Below are 20,551 nucleotides of genomic sequence, written 5' to 3'. Positions count from 1 at the left end.
GCTTCCAGGCATGACAAAGCTACCCCGGCACACCCACAGTCTGGGCTGGGCCACCACTCCCACCCCCACCTCCTCAACCTGCCCCGGCCCCACTTACCGAACCCAGTCAGGATCACAGAGCCCACCATCATGATGGCAGTCTGCAAGGTATCCGTGTAGATCACAGCAGCCAAGCCCCCTGCAGCAGCCGGGACAGCAACACATCAGACTTGGGGAGCGGAGAAGCAGAGCTGCCTGCCTGCCTCCCTTCCACGCTCCATCCTCTACTCTCACCCAGCCCCCTCGGACACTCACCTGCCTTCCCTCCCTTGTCCTGTCACTCCGCTTCTCAGTGCATCCCCAACCCATACTTTCCATAGAGATGGCCTTGGGGACAGGGGACTGTTTCTCACCACCCGAGGAAGGAAGAGCCCGATGGGGGCCCTTGGGAGCCAAGAGATGGCCCCACTATGGTGAGAGGAAGCATCTTTCAAGAGTGAAACCACAGAAGAGCAAAGAGCTGATGACAGGGGCCTCTGGGGACACCGCCACGTTGGCATGTGTCAAAGGGCTACTTCCAGGATGATTATACGAGAAGTTCCTGGAAAAGGGAATTAAAAGATAAGGGGCTGTGGGGTTTCTTTGAAATGCAGGCACTATGAACTTTTTTTTTTTTTGACAGGCAGAGTGGACAGTGAGAGAGAGAGACAGAGAGAAAGGTCTTCCTTTGCCATTGGTTCACCCTCCAATGGCCGCTGCGGCCGGCACATCGTGCTGATCCGAAGCCAGGAGCCAGGTGCTTTTCCTGGTCTCCCATGCGGGTGCAGGGCCCAAGGACTTGGGCCATCCTCCACTGCCTTCCCGGGCCATAGCAGAGAGCTGGCCTGGAAGAGGGGCAACCGGGAGAGAATCCGGCTCCTCGACCGGGACTAGAACCCGGTGTGCTGGCGCCACAAGGCGGAGGATTAGCCTGTTAAGCTACTGCGCCGGCCAAGCACTATGAACTTTTTGAAGACCCCATGCATGTCCACCCTCTGGTATCTCAGACCATCTAAGTAACTCCTTGTGCCCAGAGCTATGGGGGCTCCAGCTGGGCAGCAGGTTCCATCACTAACTCTGCCCCCACCCAATGAGGTAGAGCAACATCTCTGCAAAGGAGCCCCCAGTTGTACACCAGCTTCTCCAGGTGTCTCTTGATTCTTCCTCCCAAACCTCTTTGAATGGGTCACTCCCTCTGGCCCTCCCACGGTGGCTCCCAGTCCCTCTCACATCAAAGGCCAGGCCTCTGTATGGCTTCCAAGGCCCATGAACTGTGATCTCATTTGAAGTCTCCAGCCCGTGGCCCACTTAGGCCCCATCTACCTCCAGGGGTCCGCCCTCCTCCAGCCACGTGCACCTGCCTGCTCACCTAGTCTCTGCCCCACGCTGTGCTCACTCCTGCTTCCACGCCCAGCCCCCACTTAGTCCTGATCCCCCCACTCCCACCCCAGCAGCCAAGTCATCTCCACAAAATGGCAAGGCCAAGCTCTTCCCAAGTTCCTCCCTATAAGAAGCAGCCCTATCCCGGAAAACTCCGGAGCTTTCAAGACCACTCACCTAACCTGTAGGGCCTGTGCGTAGACACCAAGCAAATGCCCCACCCTCAAACCACTTCCTGAGTTTACTTCTCCTCTAGCACAGGAGAAAACCAAATCCCCGGCTTCCATTCGCCCTTCATGAGTGCTTGAGCTCCTGGGCTCACCTGTGATGGTGTAGAGCCCAGTGATGACCAATAAGATAATGATGGCCACATAGATATCCAGGCCCAAGGTCAGCTGGATGAAGATGGCTCCAGAAAAGATGTCTGCCTGCAGGGAGAGGAGGGGAGAGGCAGGGGAAGGGGTAAGAGAAGCCGCCTATTCACGGGGTCCATATTCTCCTCCCGAGTTCTCAAGAACGCTTTGTTCTAGATGAGAAAAGGACTCCACCACCCACAAGGTCTGCGAAATGCTGCTGGATGCTACCAGGTAAAGGCAGCTTCTTTGCCACACAGGTTCTCAGAGCCTTTATGAACACCATGGAGCTTGACTCTCCGGCCAGGGGAACCCAACACACAACGCTTCGCAACTGCACTTCATTCTGGACTCTCTTTGCTTTGAGGTTCTTCCAACTCACATGTAGACCAGGGTTCTGCACCTACGACCTGTGGTCTGCACATCAGTGTACACAGATCTGTTCTGTGTGCAAGTCTGGGTGCAGGAGAGTCTGAGAATGGCAAGCTCTACCCTTGACCCCAGCACAGAGAGAAACTTCAGCGAGATCCCAGTGTTATCTTCCCAGCCCCGGGCAGAGTTCATGACCCAAACACAACCAAGGCATCACCAAGCACCTGGTAGGGGGCACGGTTGGCTCTAGGTAGTTTTATCTAGGTGATCTTGGGAGACTTTTGAGAGAATTGCTTTCTTCTTCACTCCAGAGTTCACTGCTTCTGTTCTCTTCCAAGGTCCTCCTTTCTCCTCCCAGTCTCACGGAGCCACCTCCTAAAGGAACAATCTACCTGGATGGATGGTGCAGTTGCTAACAAAAACCAGCAGAGGGCGCACTGGGGTCACCCAAAATAAGTTTTTTCCTGTCTTCCCCAAAATACTCCAGGAAGGGTGGTGTTAAGGAATGAGCGGGCAGAATCTCCTGTTTTCAAATCTTGGTGCAAAAGAAACTAGATTGCCCCTATGTGGGATGCACAAGCTGTCATACTCCATAAGCTTAATACATTTCAGAGGGTGCCAAGGGCACTCGGGCAGAGCCCTGGCGAATGGACCGACAGAGTTGAACTCAACACTTCCACCTCTCCTCCTCTGTTATCTTCCCTGGCCTGCCCTAGCACAGCTCCCCAGGGACCCCCACCACACCTTTCTGTCCCCCCAAGCGTGCATGTGTTGGAAACTGAATGATTGAATTCGGATGCCGATAGCATTTGGAGGAGGGCCATTTGGGAGGTGGTCAGGATTAGAAGAGTTGTCCAGGGTGAGACACCCCGTGATGGGGTTAGTGAGAGTTCCAGAGTGAGAACCCCATGATGGGATCACCGGCTCTAACACAAGAGGAAGAGAGACCCAAGTTAGCGTGCTTGCTCGGTCTCACTAAGGGATGTCGTCCCCTATGTGACGGTGCCGCAAGAAGTCCCGGCCTGAGAGATGCTAGCACCATACTCTCGGACGGCCCAGGCTTCAGAACTGTCAGAAATACATCTCTCTGTTCTTTACAAACTACCCAGACTCGGCTGTTCTTTTATATAACAACATAAAGTAACGAAGACCCCTAACAACAGGATCTCCTATTCCTTATCTCTGTTACTTGGGAGACAGCTTGTCTAATACCAGCTCCCGAGTCTGTGTGTTAATGTGAGCCCTGGAGAGTGAGTCAACCCCTTCCCCCAGTTCCTGGTGCATCAGCTCCCACCCTCTGCAGATTCTCTCAACTCCAGGGGACCTAATGTCATCATCTGGTGAAGGAGGAGACACAGAGCCAGGAGCCGGAGAGAGGGATGGTGACAAAGCATCACACCGGGGCTGGTGTTCAGAGGACCCGGCTTTGGGCCCACTGCAGCTGCCACTACAGGTCAGAGTGACCTGGGATGAAATGTTGTACTTTTCTACTCCTTAGAGTCCTCATCTTTAAAGCAGGAAGTCTTGGAGTGGGCAATTAGTGCAATGGTTAATGCCCACATCCCACATCCCATATTGGAGTAAATGGTTTGAGTCCCAGCTCTGCTTCCAATCCAACTTCCTGCTAATGTGCACCCTGGGGGCAGCAGATTAGGGTGCAAGTACTTGGGCCTTTGCCACCCTTGTGGGAGATTTGGATGGAGTTCCTGATTCCTGGCTTTGCTCCATCCAGCTCTGGACATTTGGAGGGTGAATGAGCCATCTGGAAGCTCTCAATTTCTCTCTCTCTCTCCCACTCAAATAAAATGAAAAAAAAAAAAAAAACAGTGCAAGACACAGCAGAAAGACCTGACTACAGGAGCTCCTGATTCTTAGCGTCTGGAAGTGGGAAAGGCTTCAGCTCAGGAGAGCAGCCTCCTCGCAGGGCCAGGGTCAGTTCCATCCTGCCTTCCGCAGTGGCCCAAGAAGAAGGAGCATCTTCCACCTGCGTGCGTCCTGCAAAGCTAAATGGGCTCTCCTTTCTGGCTGCTCCCTGGGCCATTTCAAACTGTGATAAGTAACGCTGGTCCCTCGCCTCCCATGTTTCCAATTAGCTACATAAAGTTATCTAAATTAAGGGGCCCATTTGTTAACTGTAAAAGTTATCTAAATTAAAGGTGACTCACTTTTTGATTGCAATGGACTGTTGTTAAATGAACATAATTTTGACTTGGTGGATTAGTTAACAAGCATAAATGAGCTAGGAAAAGATCCCAAGGCTGCGCCTGCCTTAAAAATGCCCTTGGCAGGGCTGGCATTGTGGCATATCTGGCAAAGCCACCACCTGCAACGCTGGCATCCCACGTGGGTGCTGGTTCGAGTCCTGGCTGCTCCACTTCTGACCCAGCTCCCTGCTAATGGCCTGAGAAAAGAAGTGGAAGGTTCCCAAGTGCTTGAGACCCTGCCACCCATGCGGGAGACCCAGATGAAAATTCAGGCTCCTGGCTTCAGCCTGGTCAGTCCAGTGCTGGCCATTGTGGCCATCTGGGGAGTGAACCAGCAGATGGACGACCTCTCTCTCCCTCTCTGTATGTAACTCTAACTTTCAAATAAGTAATTAAATCTTTAAAACATAAATGTCTTCAGCAGGCACAGGGGTGCAGCTGGACAGGAGGAGTAACTGCTAATGTTCCATAGCACAGCAGGATAACTACAATTAACAATGATTGTTTTCAAAACAGCTAGTGGATAGAGTTTGAACATTCCCAACACGGAGAAATCATAAATGCCTGGGGTGGTAGATTTCCCTGACCTGATCATTACACAGTGAAACAGCACACCATACCCCATCCATGTGTAGAATGACTGCGTGTCAGTTAGAAGCAAGGAATGATTAAAACACACGAGTCCTACATCAGAATGCCTGGCTTCCGTTCACAGTGCTGGCTCCTTTACACCAGCTTTCTGCTCACACAGACCCTGGCAGGCATCGACGACAGTTCCAATGATTCAGTCTCTGCCACCCACATGGCAGACCTGGAGTGAGTCCCCACTTCCCAGCTTCAGCCTTGGTCCAGTAAGTACTCCACCACTGCAGGCGCTTGAGGACTAAACTAGGAGATTTGGAGGAGCTGTGTGTGCGCGTGTGTGCGAGTGTGTGTGCATGTATCTCTCCAATAAATTTCTAAATTTTTAAAGAAATATTTTTTAGAAATAATTGGGAAGGGCATTTGGCACAGTGGTTAAGATGTCTCTTGGAACATTGGTGTCCCATAGCAGAGTGCCTGGGTTCAAGTCCCAGCTCTGTTCTTGAGTCCAACTTCCCGCTAATGTGCACACGGGGAGGCAGCAGGTGATGGCTCCAGTACTTGGGTCCCTGCCATCCATGTAGGAGACCCGGATTGAGCTCCTGGTTCCTGGATTCAGCCTGGCCCAACCCCAGCTGTTGAGTCCACTTGGAGGACACTCCAATATGGGATGTGGGCATTCCAACCAACATCTTACAAAACACCTACCCATGGGACCGGTGCTGTGGATAGGTAGGTAAAGCTGCTGCCTGCAATGCTGGCATCCTACATGGGTGCCGGTTCAAGTCCCAGCTGCTGCACTTCCCATCCAGCTCTCTGCTATGGCCTGGGAAAGCAGTAGAAGATGGCCCAAGTCCTTGGGCCCCTGCACCTGAGTAGGAGACCAGGAAGAAGCTCCTGGCTCCTGGCTTTGGATCAGCGCAGCTCCGGCCATTGTGGCCAATTGTGGAGTGAACCAGCGGATGGAAGACCTCTCTCTCTCTCTCTCTCTCTCTCTCTCTCTCTCTCTCTCTGCCTTTTCTTCCCTCTGTGTAACTCTGACTTTCAAATAAATAAAATAAATCTTTAAAAAAAAAAACCTACCCACATAGTGACATAGTGATCAATTTGTAATCTTTATGACAACACGCCACAGTAGACCGTGATGCCCACATTACTATCTTACTGTTCTTGGTCACAAATAAGTAACATACAACTCAAGATAGTGCCGTCAGCGAACTCCGTCAAGACTTCTGGGAAGCCCTGTCTCTGTGATATTCCGTCTTCATCTAACAGCACAGATAAAGAATTCTAAGAAAACCTCCCTGATGCATAGAAGAAACCTAGGGCAAATTCCTCCTCCCACGAGTCATTCCCATTCTCAGAGATAAATTCTGCCCTTTGAACCTGAGAAGCCAGCAGGTGTGCCTGGAAACACCATAGCTAAGCCATGTGGGTGATGCCGCCTTTGGGAACCCGCTTCAGCCTGGGTGTTCTGACACTGGACTTGGGTTCCCCATAGCTGCCCAGACATCTTCCTGCTTCACTTGAATTTTTCCTTTGCAGTCAGAGAATGTTCCATTTTACCGAGGACTTCCTAAAGCGTGCATTAGTTTGACCCTCACAACAAAAACTGGAAGGTAAGGGATTTCCTTTCTGGAATATTTTCTGCAGGGAGCCAGGTCTTTTTTTATTATTATTTAAAAAACTTTTTTTCCCTTACTTTCAAAATGAAATTTAAAAAATTAATAAAGTAACTTATGTGTGTGGTTTAGAAATAAACATCACAGGGGCAGGTAGTTGGCACAGTGGTTACGACACCACTTCAGATGATCACAAGGGAATATTGGAGACCCTGGGTTGGAATCCTGGCTCTATTTCTGATCCAGCTACCTGCAAATCCACCCCCTGGGAGGCAACAGGTGGTGCTCAGGTAGTTGGGATCCTGCCACACACATGGCAGACCTGGGTTGAGCTCTTGTATCCTGGACATTTGGGGAATGAACCAGTGGATAGGAGATGTGTGGTGTGTGTGTGTGTGTGTGTGTGTCTGCATGTCAAAGAGATTATCAATGGGTGAGAAGAAGTCATGACAACATTTACCTGTAGGAAGGAATAATAGGAACACATAAGCTTTTGGTTATATCTGTAATGTTTTAATTCTTTTTGGAAAAAATGATAAATTGCTTAAATTTAGAGCAGTGGAGATAAAAGCATTTGCTATATTATTCTTTGTGCTTCTCTGTATGTTTGAAATATTTCATGAATTTTTTCCGTTTATTAAAAGGGGACGGGGGGCTGATGTTGTGCACAGCAGGTTAAGCCACAGCTGGAGACACCAGCATCCCTATATGAACACTGGTTTGAGTCCTTGTTGCTCCACTTCTGATCCAGATCCCTCCTAGTAAACCTTGCAAAGCAGCAGATGATGGCCCAAGTACTGGGGCCCTGCATCCCATCCAAGCATGGTACAAGACCAAGATGGCAGCCATAGGCAAAGCTCCATGCCCAATGCCCTGGGCCACATCAGGTCCTGGGCACTTTGTCTCTCCCATCAATTACACACCTACTGGACCCTTACATCCTCCTCAAGCCTTCCTCACAGGTCCCTGGTAAGCTCCTGTCTGGCTGAGTATCTCACAAAGCCATCCCTTCTCTCTTCCCACCCACTACAAGCCACTCGTGGCTTCCCCACATGCGCACACACAACAAAATCAGATCAGCTTCATACGTGTGCAGTGTCAATGCCTTACAACCATGCTTGGTTACTCACACCTTTTTTTCTGTCCAGGGGCCACTGCTCCCCTGTGTAATGTGATGCAAGCTGCCGGCAGGTACAGCTGGCATCAGTGTCATTACTTTAAGAATTGCATGCTCTGTGACCCTTGGTGGACCTGAAGGCAGCCAAATTTACAAGGACAAAGCCTTTCCTGTCAGCATCCCTCCCTCCTCTCCCTCTCTCTGGCTGTCCCTCCTCCAGTTCCCTCACACACCCATTGTGCACCTGATGTTCTCTCTGCAACCCATCTACCTCATGAGGGCCATTTAACTGGAATTTTAGCCTCCTCTGTCCTGGTTAAATTTCTTTTTTTTTCTTTTCTTTTTTTTTTTTTTTTTTTTTTTTTTTTTTTTTTTTGACAGGCAGAGTGGACAGTGAGAGAGAGAGACAGAGAGAAAGGTCTTCCTCTGCCGTTGGTTCACCCTCCAATGGCCGCCGCGGTAGGCGCGCTGCGGCCAGCGCACCGCGCTGATCCGATGGCAGGAGCCAGGTGCTTCTCCTGGTCTCCCATGGGGTGCAGGGCCCAAGGACTTGGGCCATCCTCCACTGCACTCCCTGGCCACAGCAGAGAGCTGGCCTGGAAGAGGGGCAACTGGGACAGTATCGGTGCCCCGACCAGGACTAGAACCCGGTGTGCCGGTGCCGCAAGGCGGAGGATTAGCCTAGTGAGCCACGGCGCCGGCCATGTCCTGGTTAAATTTCAAGTGGGTGAAAGACTTAGAAGGCAAGAGACATCGGGTCAGAAGACATAAATTCAGCATCAGGACACCTGATCAATTCTGATCCCAATGAAATAAATTCTGATCCCACAAAAATCCCCTTCCTTCTCTGGGTCTCAGTCCACCCACATATAAAAGGAGAACCTAGGACACAGGACTATCCCATTCCATTATTCTGTGTCTTCATCCCATCCAAGCATCGTGCAGAACTGTGAGGGCACCACAGAGTCTGGGACTAGAGAGACTCAGCTTAATTCTGGCTTTGACATAGAATAGCTCTGAGATACCAGAACCTCTGTGCCTACGGGACTCTTGGTGAGGACTGGAAACAGCGTGAGTAAAGCCCCTGAATGAAGAAACCAATGCGAAATAAAGGACAGCTGTCACTCTTCTGACACGTTTGTCGAGAGCCCCTTTGTCTTAGGCTGTGAGTGCAGCTGCTATGATGTTGGAAAAAGCCCAAGAAACTGCACAGAGGGAGGAGTAACCTACCCCGTGTACAACACAAAAGCAAAATCTAGAAAAATCTGACTGCTGGAGAATGTGCCCCATCGGGATCTCAGCTGAACAAGGCTGCCCCTCGGCTACCTGGGGGCTCCCAAGTCCAAGGAGGTTTAATCAGTAACCTGAAAAGTAGGTGAGGCCATAGAGAAGGCAGGGAGAGACGCTGGCACTTTGGTTTTTCTATGACTACCCCTGCACCAGCTCTGAGGGCAAAGAGTGCCCTCACCATGGCAACCACCATCGACAGACTTTCGCCTGCCTGAACTGTGGACTTGGAGAATGCTTGCCTCTGAGAAGGAAAAGCGCAGTGACCTTCTCAAAGCGCACCTCAGACAGGTGCCACCTTACAAGCTGAAGCCAGGAGCTGAAAGTCCCAGTGTTTTCATCCTGTAACTAAAAACTAACCCAAAAGAAGGGTCACCCAAGTAATGGCAAAAGCACAAAGGCTTGGCTCAAGGGAAAGAGCAGTAGAAATATGTAGACCTTCCACAGGGAGGGGGCAGCTTGTCCTGGGGGTTATAGTGGGCAGTTTCTGAGACAGCCAATGTCCAGCCCCTGGGGCGGTGGACTCACCGAGATCTTGGTAAAAATGTAGAGCAACAGGGACAGAATGGAAAGGTAGATCTGGATCCGCTTGCCTCCAAACCGCTTCTGCAGATACTCCGGCATCGTCACCACCTGCATGGGATGCGAGGGAAGTCACCGCCGGCCAAGAGGTCCAAGCTGGCGTCACAGCCAACGAAGCGCGGCCATGGGCTCATCACTTTCATTGGCCTGGGAAGGACGCTAGGTGGCCAGATGGCCTCTGACCCCCAGCCATTTTGCTCATTGCAATCCTACATGCCCTACTGTAGGAGTAGCCAGTGTTATCCCAACACATAGAAGGTACCCCATAAATGACTGCCAATGAATGAACACATGACTGGGCATAAGCAGGGAGACAAATCCTTGCCCTGGAAGGGGGGGGGAGAGGATATATGAGGGTACTTCAAAAAGTTCAAGAAAAATTGGAATGAAAAGATAAGTTTATTTTGGTGCAAAAAAAAAAAAAAAGAACTTGAAATCCATGCATAGGTGTTTCATGATATGCATTTTCCATGAACTTTTTGAAGACCCCTCATGTGTGGATTTCTGAGTTTTTACACCAAAATAAATTTGTCTTTTAATTCCATTTTCCACAAACTTTTTTGAAGTACCCTGGTATAGATACAAATAATTAGATGATATAAGTAGATGTAGGGGTAGGGGTAGGGGTAAGGGTAGGGCTAGAGCTAGGGATAGGACTAGAGCTAGAGGTAGGGCTAGGGCTAGGACTAGAGGTAGGGCTAGGAGTAGGGCTAGGATAGGGCTAGGGCTAGGACTAGGGGTAGGGCTAGGAGTAGGGCTAGGGGTAGGGCTAATGGTAGAGGTAGAGGTAGAGGTAGAATAAAAATGAGAGAAAGAGAGAGATTGATCCCACCACAGAGCATCTGCTGCAAACAAGACATTGTAACAATGGCGGCATCCTTCCAATGCTCCAAACGAGGTAGCCAGATTGTATGTGCACTTCACCATGCTCTGTACACGGGCAGTGCCAAAGCCTGTGGCAGCCAGCCTGCCCATAAGCTTTCCCAGTTCCTTGCCACAAATTCCAATCACACTTCTCATCTGGCTTCCTCCACCCAGGGCCTGTTATCTCCTGGGGCCCTACATGTGTCACCAGCAATCTGTGAGCCCCTTAGAAGACGAGAATCTGCCCTGTGCCGCTGTCTTGCTTCCAGCTCCTAACATTGAGATTTACCCATGGAAGGTGCTCAGTAAGTCTCTCTAAACAGATGGCACTGAAGCCACCTTACTTACACAAAGTATCAGAGAGACAAAGTCGGGAGACTGAGCGTGCACATGATAGTTGTGTGCCACTAGCCTGCCCAGCAAACAAGAGTCCCTGATACATGGAAATGGAGAGGGGGTAGGGATATAGCTCTTTTTCTTTCTTCCTTTCTCCAGGCAGAGGCTGGAGATTGTTATACATCAAGAGACAGTGCATGGAAATACGATGCAAATACAAACCCAGAGGGAGAGAACAGGATGTTTCAGGGGTCTGAATACAGTGGGGCTACCCAGCGGTCTTTCCTAAAGCAAAAAGTCATGAACGTGCATTGCAAAGACTCATCAGACCCAGGCCCAGTGGTCTGTTTGACGCCCCTCCGGAATTTCATCACCTGATTGGCAAAAGCCAATCCACAGGTTTTTTTCTGCCATTTATCCCTTTAGGGTTCCCTTTGGCCTCAAGGAGGACCAAGCCCACGTGTGCATTTGCCATCAGGAAATAGAATTTAAAAAAAAAAAAACAGAGCAGATACTTACCCCAGCCCTGATGTAAATGGGGACAAACACCCAGCCCAGCACGATCACCATAATCAGGGCCTAAACCAAAAGAGGAAGACGACTCAAACCAGGGAGCACATTAGTCTCTCTGCTGTCCGAAGGGGCCCCCAGCTGCTGCAGGACAAAACCACCCAGAACTTTCTCTTTCTGACAATCAGGACAAGTAGCCACGAGAGAGCCCATAGGAAGAGCTGGAGGGGAGCCCGCAGTCCACAAAACATCACAGCTCCAGACCCAAGCCAGGCACTGAGTTCTCCCTTGCCTCTTCCCCAGACTGCACGGAGCAGATACCACCTAAAGGGTAATAATAACAATGATAATGGAAATCTGGTGGTAAACATTCCCAAACCTCCAACATGACCACAAGGGCACTGGGATCCTGGGCTTTTGTCTCCAAGAGGAAAGAGGAGAAACTCTATCATCTTCGTCTCAGTGGTTTGCTCATGCAACGCTGGTGGCAGGGAAGCAGCACCACGGTTGCACCTGAGCCATGCCTTTCCTTCAGCCTCACTCCGGGGTTCCCTATGGAACCCAACACCCGGAGCTCTCCTGAGCATCGAATGAACGGGCTGATTGTCAAGGCTCCTTCCAGCCCTGGGACTGGTGTTACTCACGTTCCACTCAAAGCCCCCAGTGGCAATGCCTGAAGCAGCTCCCGTCCCGGCCAGCCCCACAAAGTGGCCACTTCCAATGTTACTGGCAAACAGAGAGGCTCCGATCTGGAAACACAAAAACACACGGTCAGGTGAGGACTTTGTTTAAGCAGGACACTTGGGGGACCAAGGACAGAGGAATGTGTCCGGCAAGCAAAGGACAAAGGCAAACCAATGGTGAAGAATGTTAGACTAGGGGCCGGCGCTGTGGCATAGTAAGGTAAGCCTCCATCTGTGGTGCCAGCTCCCCTTCGGGTGCTGGCTGGAGTCCCGGCTGCTCCTCTTCTGAGCCAGTTCTCTGTTATGGCCTGAGAAAGCAGCAGAAGATGGTCCAAGTCCTTGGGCCCCTGCATCCTAGTGGGAGACCCGGAAGAAGCTCCTGGCTCCTGGTTTGGATTGGCGCAGCTCCAGCTGTTGCGGCCATGTGGGGAGTGAACCAGCAGATAGAAGACCTCTCTGTCTGTAATTCTGCCTCTTGAATAAATAAATAAAATCTTCTTTAAGAAAATGCAAGAATCTTACACTATTATAGTTTGAATGATCTGTGATTACTATAAAATTTACTGTATAGGGTGAAACAGTCATTCTTCCATTCAATTATTGGTTATAACTGGTGTCTATATTCCAACTAAATTAGGGTCTTTTTGCTTTCTACATAAACTTTTTATTGGGTGAAGTATCAATTTTTTTACTATAATGTAAATTTAAAATATGTTTTCTCAAAAATTAAAAAAATAAAGACAGAAAGAGAGAAGGAAGGAGGGTAGGAGGGGGAAGCAGGGAGAGAGAGAATATTACTATGTTTTTAGAATTGCATCTACAGGGGACGGGCGCTGCGGCGCAGTGGGTTAAAGCCCCAGTCTGCAGCACCGGCATCCCATATCGGCGCCATTTCGAGTCCCGGCTACTCCACTTCCAATCCGGCTCTCTGCTATGGCCTGGGAAAGCAGTGGAAGATGGCTCAAGTCCTTGGGCCCCTGCACCCGAGTGGGAGACCCGGAAGAAGCTCATTGAATTGAACAATTCCAACAGAGAGAAAACAGGAAAATGAAGCAATTGATGTCTTCAGATCTTGGCATTGTGATTCTTTTTTTTTTTAATTAAACTTTTATTTAATGAATATAAATTTCCAAAGTACAGCTTATGGGTTACAATGGCTTCCCCCTCCCAAAACTTCCCTCCCACCCACAACCCTCCCCTTTCCCGCTCCCTCTCCCCTTCCAATCACATCATGATTCATTTTCAATTCTCTTTATATACAAAAGATCAGTTTAGTATATATTAGGTAACGATTTCAACAGTTTGCCCCCATATAGCAACACAAAGTGAAAAAAAAATACTGTTGGAGTACTAGTTATAGCATTAAATAAGAGTGTACAGCACATTAAAGACAGAGATCCTACACAATATTTTTTTTTTCTGGCATTGTGATTCTTTACCTCTTTCCTTATTGTGCAGTGAAAATAAAAACCTGGGGACTGGGGACGAGGAGGAATGTTAGACAGCATTCTGACCATATTTCAGTAGGCCAGGAATTTGGGGCACTTTGTCGTGGGCAAGCTGGAGCCTACAAGGGCTTTGGAAAAGAGATTTAATAAATGCTCACGGGGAACATCTCAGAAAGAGAGAGAGAGAGAGACAAAGAAAGAGCAGAGGTGGGCTGGGAACTCGGCTGTGCTGGTTTAGAAGATAGATGTGAGCACTTGGGAAATACTGAAGATGACAAGGAGGGGACTGAGGAAGGAGCCCTGGGACGGATTCCCCAAGTCAGATCATCCCTGAGCCTTTGTGAGCCAAATGCCTAACAGAGAAGAAGGCGTGGGAAGCCCCAGAGTCTGCTGGGCCTCCACTGAGGGTCCCAGTCAGCTCATTCATCTCTGGGGGCCTTGCTCAGTACAGGCTGTCAGGAAACATAGGAACAACTGGAGAGGGAGCCCTGGGCCTCAGTCGCCTTGTCACATAAGGAAGGGCCTGGGGGCTGGCGCTGTGGCGTAGCAGGCTAAGCCTCCACCTGCAGTGTCAGCATCCCATATGGGCACCAGTTCAAGTCCTGGCTACTCCACTTCCAATCCAGCCCCTGCTTATGCACCTGGGAAAGGAGCAGAAAATGGCCCAAGTTGTTGGGCCCTGTACCCACATGTGAGACCAGAAGACGCTCCGGGCTCCTGGCTTCAGCCTGGCCCAGCTCCAGCCATTGCAGCCATTTAGGGGAGTGAACCAGTGGATGGAAGACCCCTCTCTTTCTCTCTCTCTCTCCTCCTCTCTCTATAGTTCTGCTTTTCAAATAAATAAAAAATAAATATTTAAAAAGAAAAAACAGGGCCTGTAGATGAGTGATTCCCAACTGTTGATTGATATGACTTCATGCGTTCCTAAGTAGCAAGATATGACAATGATGATGTTAATAATCTCTAAATCACAGTCTTTTTAATTTTGTTTTTACCAACGCACCACAGATCACCCAGACACATGCACCAAACCTTGCATTTTTCAAGAACACAAATGTCTAAAGACGCAGATTAATAAAACAGATTGAAAGTACACAGGTTAAATATTCAAGAGTGGAAGTCTGAAAGGGGAGAAAAGAATGGGATTGTAGATGGGAGACAAAATGAAAAATAACGGAAATAACAGGCAAGAGAGGACTCTTACACTGACTGTCACAATACGGGTCATCAGTTCAAGTGCATTCGAGGTCCTTAAGAACTCCAGAGAATCGGCCGGCGCCCCGGCTCAGTAGGCTAATCCTCCACCTTGCGGCGCCGGCACACCGGGTTCTAGTCCCGGTCAGGGCTCCAATCCTGTCCCGGTTGCCCCTCTTCCAGGCCAGCTCTCTGCTGTGGCCAGGGAGTGCAGTGGAGGATGGCCCAAATTCTTGGGCCCTGCACCCCATGGGAGACCAGGAAAAGCACCTGGCTCCTGCCATCGGAACAGCGCGGTGCGCCGGCCGCAGCGCGCTACCGCGGCGGCCATTGGAGGGTGAACCAACGGCAAAAGGAAGACCTTTCTCTCTGTCTCTCTCTCTCACTGTCCACTCTGCCTGTCAAAAAAAAAAAAAAAAAAAAAAAAAGAACTCCAGAGAATCCTAGTGTCCTTCTAAACCCAAGATAAGAAGGCACAGCAGCACCTGCTACCTGTCAAACAAATGCTGATGCTCCTCCACTTATGATGGGGTTATGTGCTGATAAACCCCTCCTAAACTGAAAACAGCTACGTCAGAAATACATTTAATACATCTGTCCTACCAAACATCATAGCTTAGCCAAGCCTACCTCCAGCATAGGATAATCAGAACACTGACATTAGCCTACAGTTGGGGGGAAAAAATCTAATACAAAGATATCTTAGTGTTGACTATCTCCTATGATTTACTGAATACAACGCTGAAAGTAAAAAATACAATGGCTGTATAAATACAACCTTTAAGAGGGCCTGGCCTAGTACTTCAGACCCCACTTGGGAAGCCCACACCCATATCTGAGTGCCTAGACTTGAGTCCTGGCTCGACCCCTCATCACAGCTTCCTACTAACGCATACCTTGAGAGGTCGCAGATGGTGACTCAAGTGCTTGGGTGCCTGCTATCCACACAGAGACTCAGACTGAGCTCTGGGCTTCCAGTTTCACCCTGCCTAGTGAGGGCATTTGGGAAGTGAACCAACAGATGAAAGATATCTATCTATCTCTACTTCTCTCTCTCTCTCTCAAATAATTTTTTTTTAATTTTTAACAATAAAATAATGTGTTAAATTGAACCCTGGTAAGTCAGGAACTGTCTGTATAATGATCCTTTTTCTTACCAAGGAGATGGCAGGGAAAGTTTGTAGTTTTCTGTCTAATGTCCCTAAAATGGTCCAAATCTGAAACAAAGCATTTCCCAAAGGACAGATGGCTCCAAGAAGCTGTCCTAACTGTACCAACTCCTGCACCCAATGTAAGGTGAACGGTGCTTAGTGTCAAATGCTGTGTCAGAGGAGGGAAGATCCCCGAAGGCCTGGAGATGTCAGAATGATGAAGAGGAGACACTGATAGCCATGATCCATTCATTTGTTCAACAGATATTAACTCAGCGTCTTCTAGGCACATCAAGCACTACCCAGACACTGGAGATTCAGCCATGAAGAACACACAAAATCTCTACTCTTGGTCAGCGCTGCAGCTCAATAGGCTAATCCTCCGCCTGTGGCGCCAGCACACCAGGTCAGGGCACCAGATTCTGTCCCGGTTGCCCCTCTTCCAGGCCAGCTTCTGCTGTGGCCTGGGAGTGCAGTGGAGGATGGCCCAGGTCGTTGGGCCCTGCACCCCATGGGAGACCAGGAGAAGCACCTGGCTCCTGGCTTCGGATCAACGGCAAAGGCAAAGGAAGACCTTTCTCTCTGTCTCTCTCTCTCTCTCACTGTCCACTCTGCCTGTCAAAAAAAAAAATCTCTACTCTCCAGACCTTTACACTCAAAGACAGGAACACAGCTAAACCAACAAGAGCACAAAGAAAGATCAGAGAGTGGTAAGTGCTGGGAAGAGAATAAAGTACACAGGGTGCGCCAGAGAGATTGGAATGAGGAGTCGGAGAAGGTCCCTCCATGGAGGTGACCTTGACGCTGGAATCCAAACAACAGCAGAAGTCACCCACGCAGAGACAAGCGGGAAAGCATTCCAATGCTGTCAAGACACCTGAGTTGTAGAGGCAAGTGAGGCTGAGAAGTGGAAAGGTCAGGGTGGCTGGAATGGTGTGAGGTAAGACTGGGCGGTCAACAAGGGTTGGGTCATGGGATACTAGGAAGCCAGGATAGAAGAGTGGATTTTACTCCAAGTGTGATGGGGAAGCCACTGGAGAGGCTTCAGTAGGGGAGGGACAGGATCTGATGTGCTTTCATTGATTGGCCTAGGGCGAGTGTCTAACCTAGCAGTTGAGACCCCGATGTCCCATAGCAAAGGACTTGGGTTCAACACACCTAGCTCCATCTCTGCCTTCAGCTTACTGCTCATGCTCACCCTAGGGGAGAAGTAAGTGATGGCTCAAGTAATTGGGTCTTGCCACCCACGTGAGAGACCTGGATTGTGTTCCATTTGGTCTAGTCCCAACCCTTGCAGGCATTTGGGATATAGAAGATAAGCGCTTTCTAGCTCTCCTTGTGTGTCTATCAGTCCATCTCTCTGCCACCCAAATTAATAATGATGATTTTGAAAAGATGGCTCTAAAATTCGTGGAGTGTGGAGTGTTGGAGGAGATGGGGAAAAGGAGGAAACCAGGTGGGAGATTACTTCTGGGTCTAGGTAAGAGCGGATGATGGCTTGGTCTAGGATAATGAGAAACATAAGGATAAGCATAGGGATTGGGAGTATTTTTTTTTTAAGATTTATTTTATTTATTTGAAAGAGTTACAGAGAGTGGTAGAGACAAAGAGAGAGATGTCTTCCATCCACTGGTTGACTCCCCAGATGGCCTCAATGGCCAGAGCTGCACCAATCCAAAGCCAGGAGCTTCTTCCAGGTCTCCCACGTGGGTGCAGGGGCCCAAGGACTTGGGCCACCTTCTACTGCTTTCCCAGGCCATAGCAGAGAGCTGGGTCAGAAGAGGAATAGCCAGGTCTCAAACCAACGCCCATATGGAATTGTGGCACTTCAGGCCAGGGCTTTAACCCACTGTGCCACAGCGACAGCCCCAGGAGTATTAAAACAGAGTTGGCAGGCTTCCCTGACAAATTCAATGTGGGAAATGATGGGCAGGGTAATGCACAGATTTGGGACTGGAGTAACTGCATGGACACTACTCAATAAGCAGGGAAATGGGGCCAGTGTTGTGGCACAGCAGGTTAAGCCACTGCCGGCAATGCCAGTATTCCATATGGACCCTGGTTCAAGTCCTGGCTGCTCTATTTCCAATCCAGTTCCCTACTAATGTGTCTGGGAAATCAGCAGAAGACAGCCCAACTCCTTGGGCCTCTACACCCACATTGGAGACCCAGATGGAGTTCCAGGCTCCCAGCTTCAGCCTGCCCCAGCTGCAGCCATTTGCAGCCACTGGGGAATGAATCAGTAGATGGAAGATTTGCTCTCTCTCTCGCTCTCGCTCTCGCTCTCGTTCTCTCCTCTCTCTGTTTTTCTCTGTGTGTTTCCTTCACTCTCTCTAACTCTGCCTTTCAGACAAAAAAATGAATCTTAAAGAAAAAAAAAGCAGGCCGGTGCTGCGGCTCATTTGGTTAATCCTCCACCTGTGGCTCTGGCACCCCGGGTTCTAGTCCCAGTTGCTCCTCTTCTAGTCCAGCTCTCTGCTGTGGCCTGGGAGTGCAGTGGAGGATGGCCCAAGTGCTTGGGCCCTGCACCCCCATGGGAGACCAAGAGGAAGTAACTGGCTCCTGGCTTCAGATTGGCGCAGCGTGCCGGCCACAGTGACCATTTGGGGGGGTGAACCAACAAAAAGGAAGACCTTTCTCTCTCTCTCTCTCTTTCTCTCTCACTGTCTAACCTGCCTGTCAAGTCTCTCTCTTTCACTAACTCTGCCTGTGAAGTCTCTCTCTCTCTCTCTCTCTCTCTCTCACTAACTCTGCCTGTCAAAAAAAAAAAAAAAGGCAGAGGAAAGCAGGTTTTTTAGAGACATCCACCTCTTTCTGCTCAAGGCTTGATGGACAGTCTGCTTTTAATCAGAATTTCCCTTCTGGGACCAGTGGGCCAGTGTTGTGGAACAGCAAGCAAAGCCATTGCCTGCAATGCCAGCATTCCCTATGAGCACCAGTTCAAGTCCCAGCTGTTACACTCCCTGATAATGGCCTGGGAAAAGCAGTGGAAGATTGCCCAAGTGTTTGGGTTCCTGCCACCTACATGGGAGACCTAGATGAAGCTCCTGGCTCTTGATTTTGGTCTGGCCCAGCACTGGCTGTTGCAGTCATCTGGGGAGTGAACGAGTGGATGGAAACTCTCTCTCCCTCCCCTCCTCCCTCCCTAACTCTTTCAAAATGAATAAATAAATCTTTAAAAAAAGTTTCCCTTCTGCAAGTGGCCCACTTGCCCTGACCCATTTATCACCTCTCACTTGATAAATTATTAAGCCTAATGTTGTACTATTAAAAACACAATTATTAGAAATGATTAACTGCATTAGATTAATATTAAATTCAAGAAATCCTCTCCAATATTCCTTCCACAAATGGGTAATATTGCAGTTTAAGCCATCTTGGGCCATCCTGAGGTTCCTTCCTCCCCATCTGAATAGGAGATGGATGGGGTCAAAACAGTTTTGTGTGGAGACACCAGGACTGAACTCAGGCTTGGTTCATTTCTGGCAAGGGCACAGCCTTGGCCTCCATCCAGACTCCCTCTCTTTATTCCATGACCTGCACTCATCATTTACCAAAATCCTTACTCTACTTCACAATGCCATGGGCAGTCAACACTTTCTAAATCACCTCCTTACCAACAGGCATTATCTCTCAATGAGACTATGCAACAAGCTTCTATCAAGTCTCCATCCTACCTGTGAGCTCCACCCCACTACCAGCACCCACTTGGTCAGTTACTTCCCCAAAGCACAACCCTGATCACGTCACTGGCATATTCAGAGATCTTCCCGGATCTTCACAGTCGATCTTCCATCCTTCCTGACAGCTTCAGGCTTAGACGTGGTCTTTGGAAGTCATCAAGATTTCAAGGTAAAAACTGGAATGCTTCCCTGACTTTTTACCATTTAGATGATCACAATAACTATAAGCTCCATCTTGTCTCATGAAAGCCTTGTGCAGGAGTCAAATGAAATGATGACTCAGTGACAACCGTCATTAAGCTGGCCTTAGATCACTGTCCCTTCTCTCCTGTCTCATCCCAAAAGGACAATTAGTTCACCCTCAAATATAGTATTTGGAGATAGGTCCTTTAGGGAAATAATAATGTCAAATGAAGTTCTATGGGCAGACCGAAGTTTGATAAAATTAGTGTCCTTATAAGAAGAGGAAGAAATAGTGGAGATCTATTTGTGTTTCTCACTCTTTCCCTGTACTCACACAATTAAAAGCCCATGTAAGGACACAGCTAGGAGGTAACCATCACAAGCCAGGAAGTGAGGCCACACCAATAGCATCTAGACCTTAGACTTCTAGCCTCTATAGCCGTGAGAAAAGAAACATCTGTTGTTGAAACTACCCCATCGGTGGTATTTTGTACAGCAGCCTGAGCGGACTAACACCATCGCTTTATCAGCTCTGCTCCCCTACCAGTTTTCACATTTCTTTTCCTCTCACTGGAGCTTATTTCCAATGCCTTCATCAAACCCATTTCCCGAACACTCTCTCTGTCCGCTCCTCACCCACGCTCATGACCATTTGGGAATCACACCCCACGCAGGGAGTGAGCCAATGACATGAATCATCACGTTCCTTTGTAACTTCCTCCCACATTGCTTCTGACTCAGGATTGCAGGCTCTATCTGAAGTTTCTCCAGTCTGACCTTGCTTCAGACTGACTTCTCTCCAAGCTTTCCTCATCCCCCCGATGGCGTTCAAAAGGCCAAGAAGCTATGATAAGTATTGAGAAAGTTTTGCTGCTACTGTGCAAGATGAGCTGTGTCTGACCCAACCCAACACGTGACAGTGCAGTGATTGGAGAGACAACATAATGTCACATTGCCAGGGGCAAAAGGACTATGTTTCTAT

The 20,551-nt window shown here is 49.2% G+C and overlaps 1 protein-coding gene across 1 annotated transcript in view; it reads right to left on the bottom strand.

The window, feature by feature from the left end:
• Positions 1-20,551, bottom strand: part of SLC5A1 (solute carrier family 5 member 1) — a 75,529-nt gene that overhangs the window by 26,846 nt on the left and 28,132 nt on the right. Inside the window, exons 3-7 of the mRNA XM_062181967.1 lie at positions 11,872-11,976; positions 11,237-11,296; positions 9,464-9,568; positions 1,721-1,826; positions 98-178 (exon numbers count right to left, since the gene is read on the bottom strand). Coding sequence (XP_062037951.1) covers positions 98-178; positions 1,721-1,826; positions 9,464-9,568; positions 11,237-11,296; positions 11,872-11,976 — 457 coding nt within the window. The remainder of the gene's footprint in view (positions 1-97; positions 179-1,720; positions 1,827-9,463; positions 9,569-11,236; positions 11,297-11,871; positions 11,977-20,551) is intronic.

Source organism: Lepus europaeus, chromosome 23 (genome assembly GCF_033115175.1).
Source record: "Lepus europaeus isolate LE1 chromosome 23, mLepTim1.pri, whole genome shotgun sequence".
In the NCBI taxonomy this organism is placed as follows: domain Eukaryota; kingdom Metazoa; phylum Chordata; class Mammalia; order Lagomorpha; family Leporidae; genus Lepus; species Lepus europaeus.
This window is presented reverse-complemented; position numbering and strand designations above follow the sequence as displayed.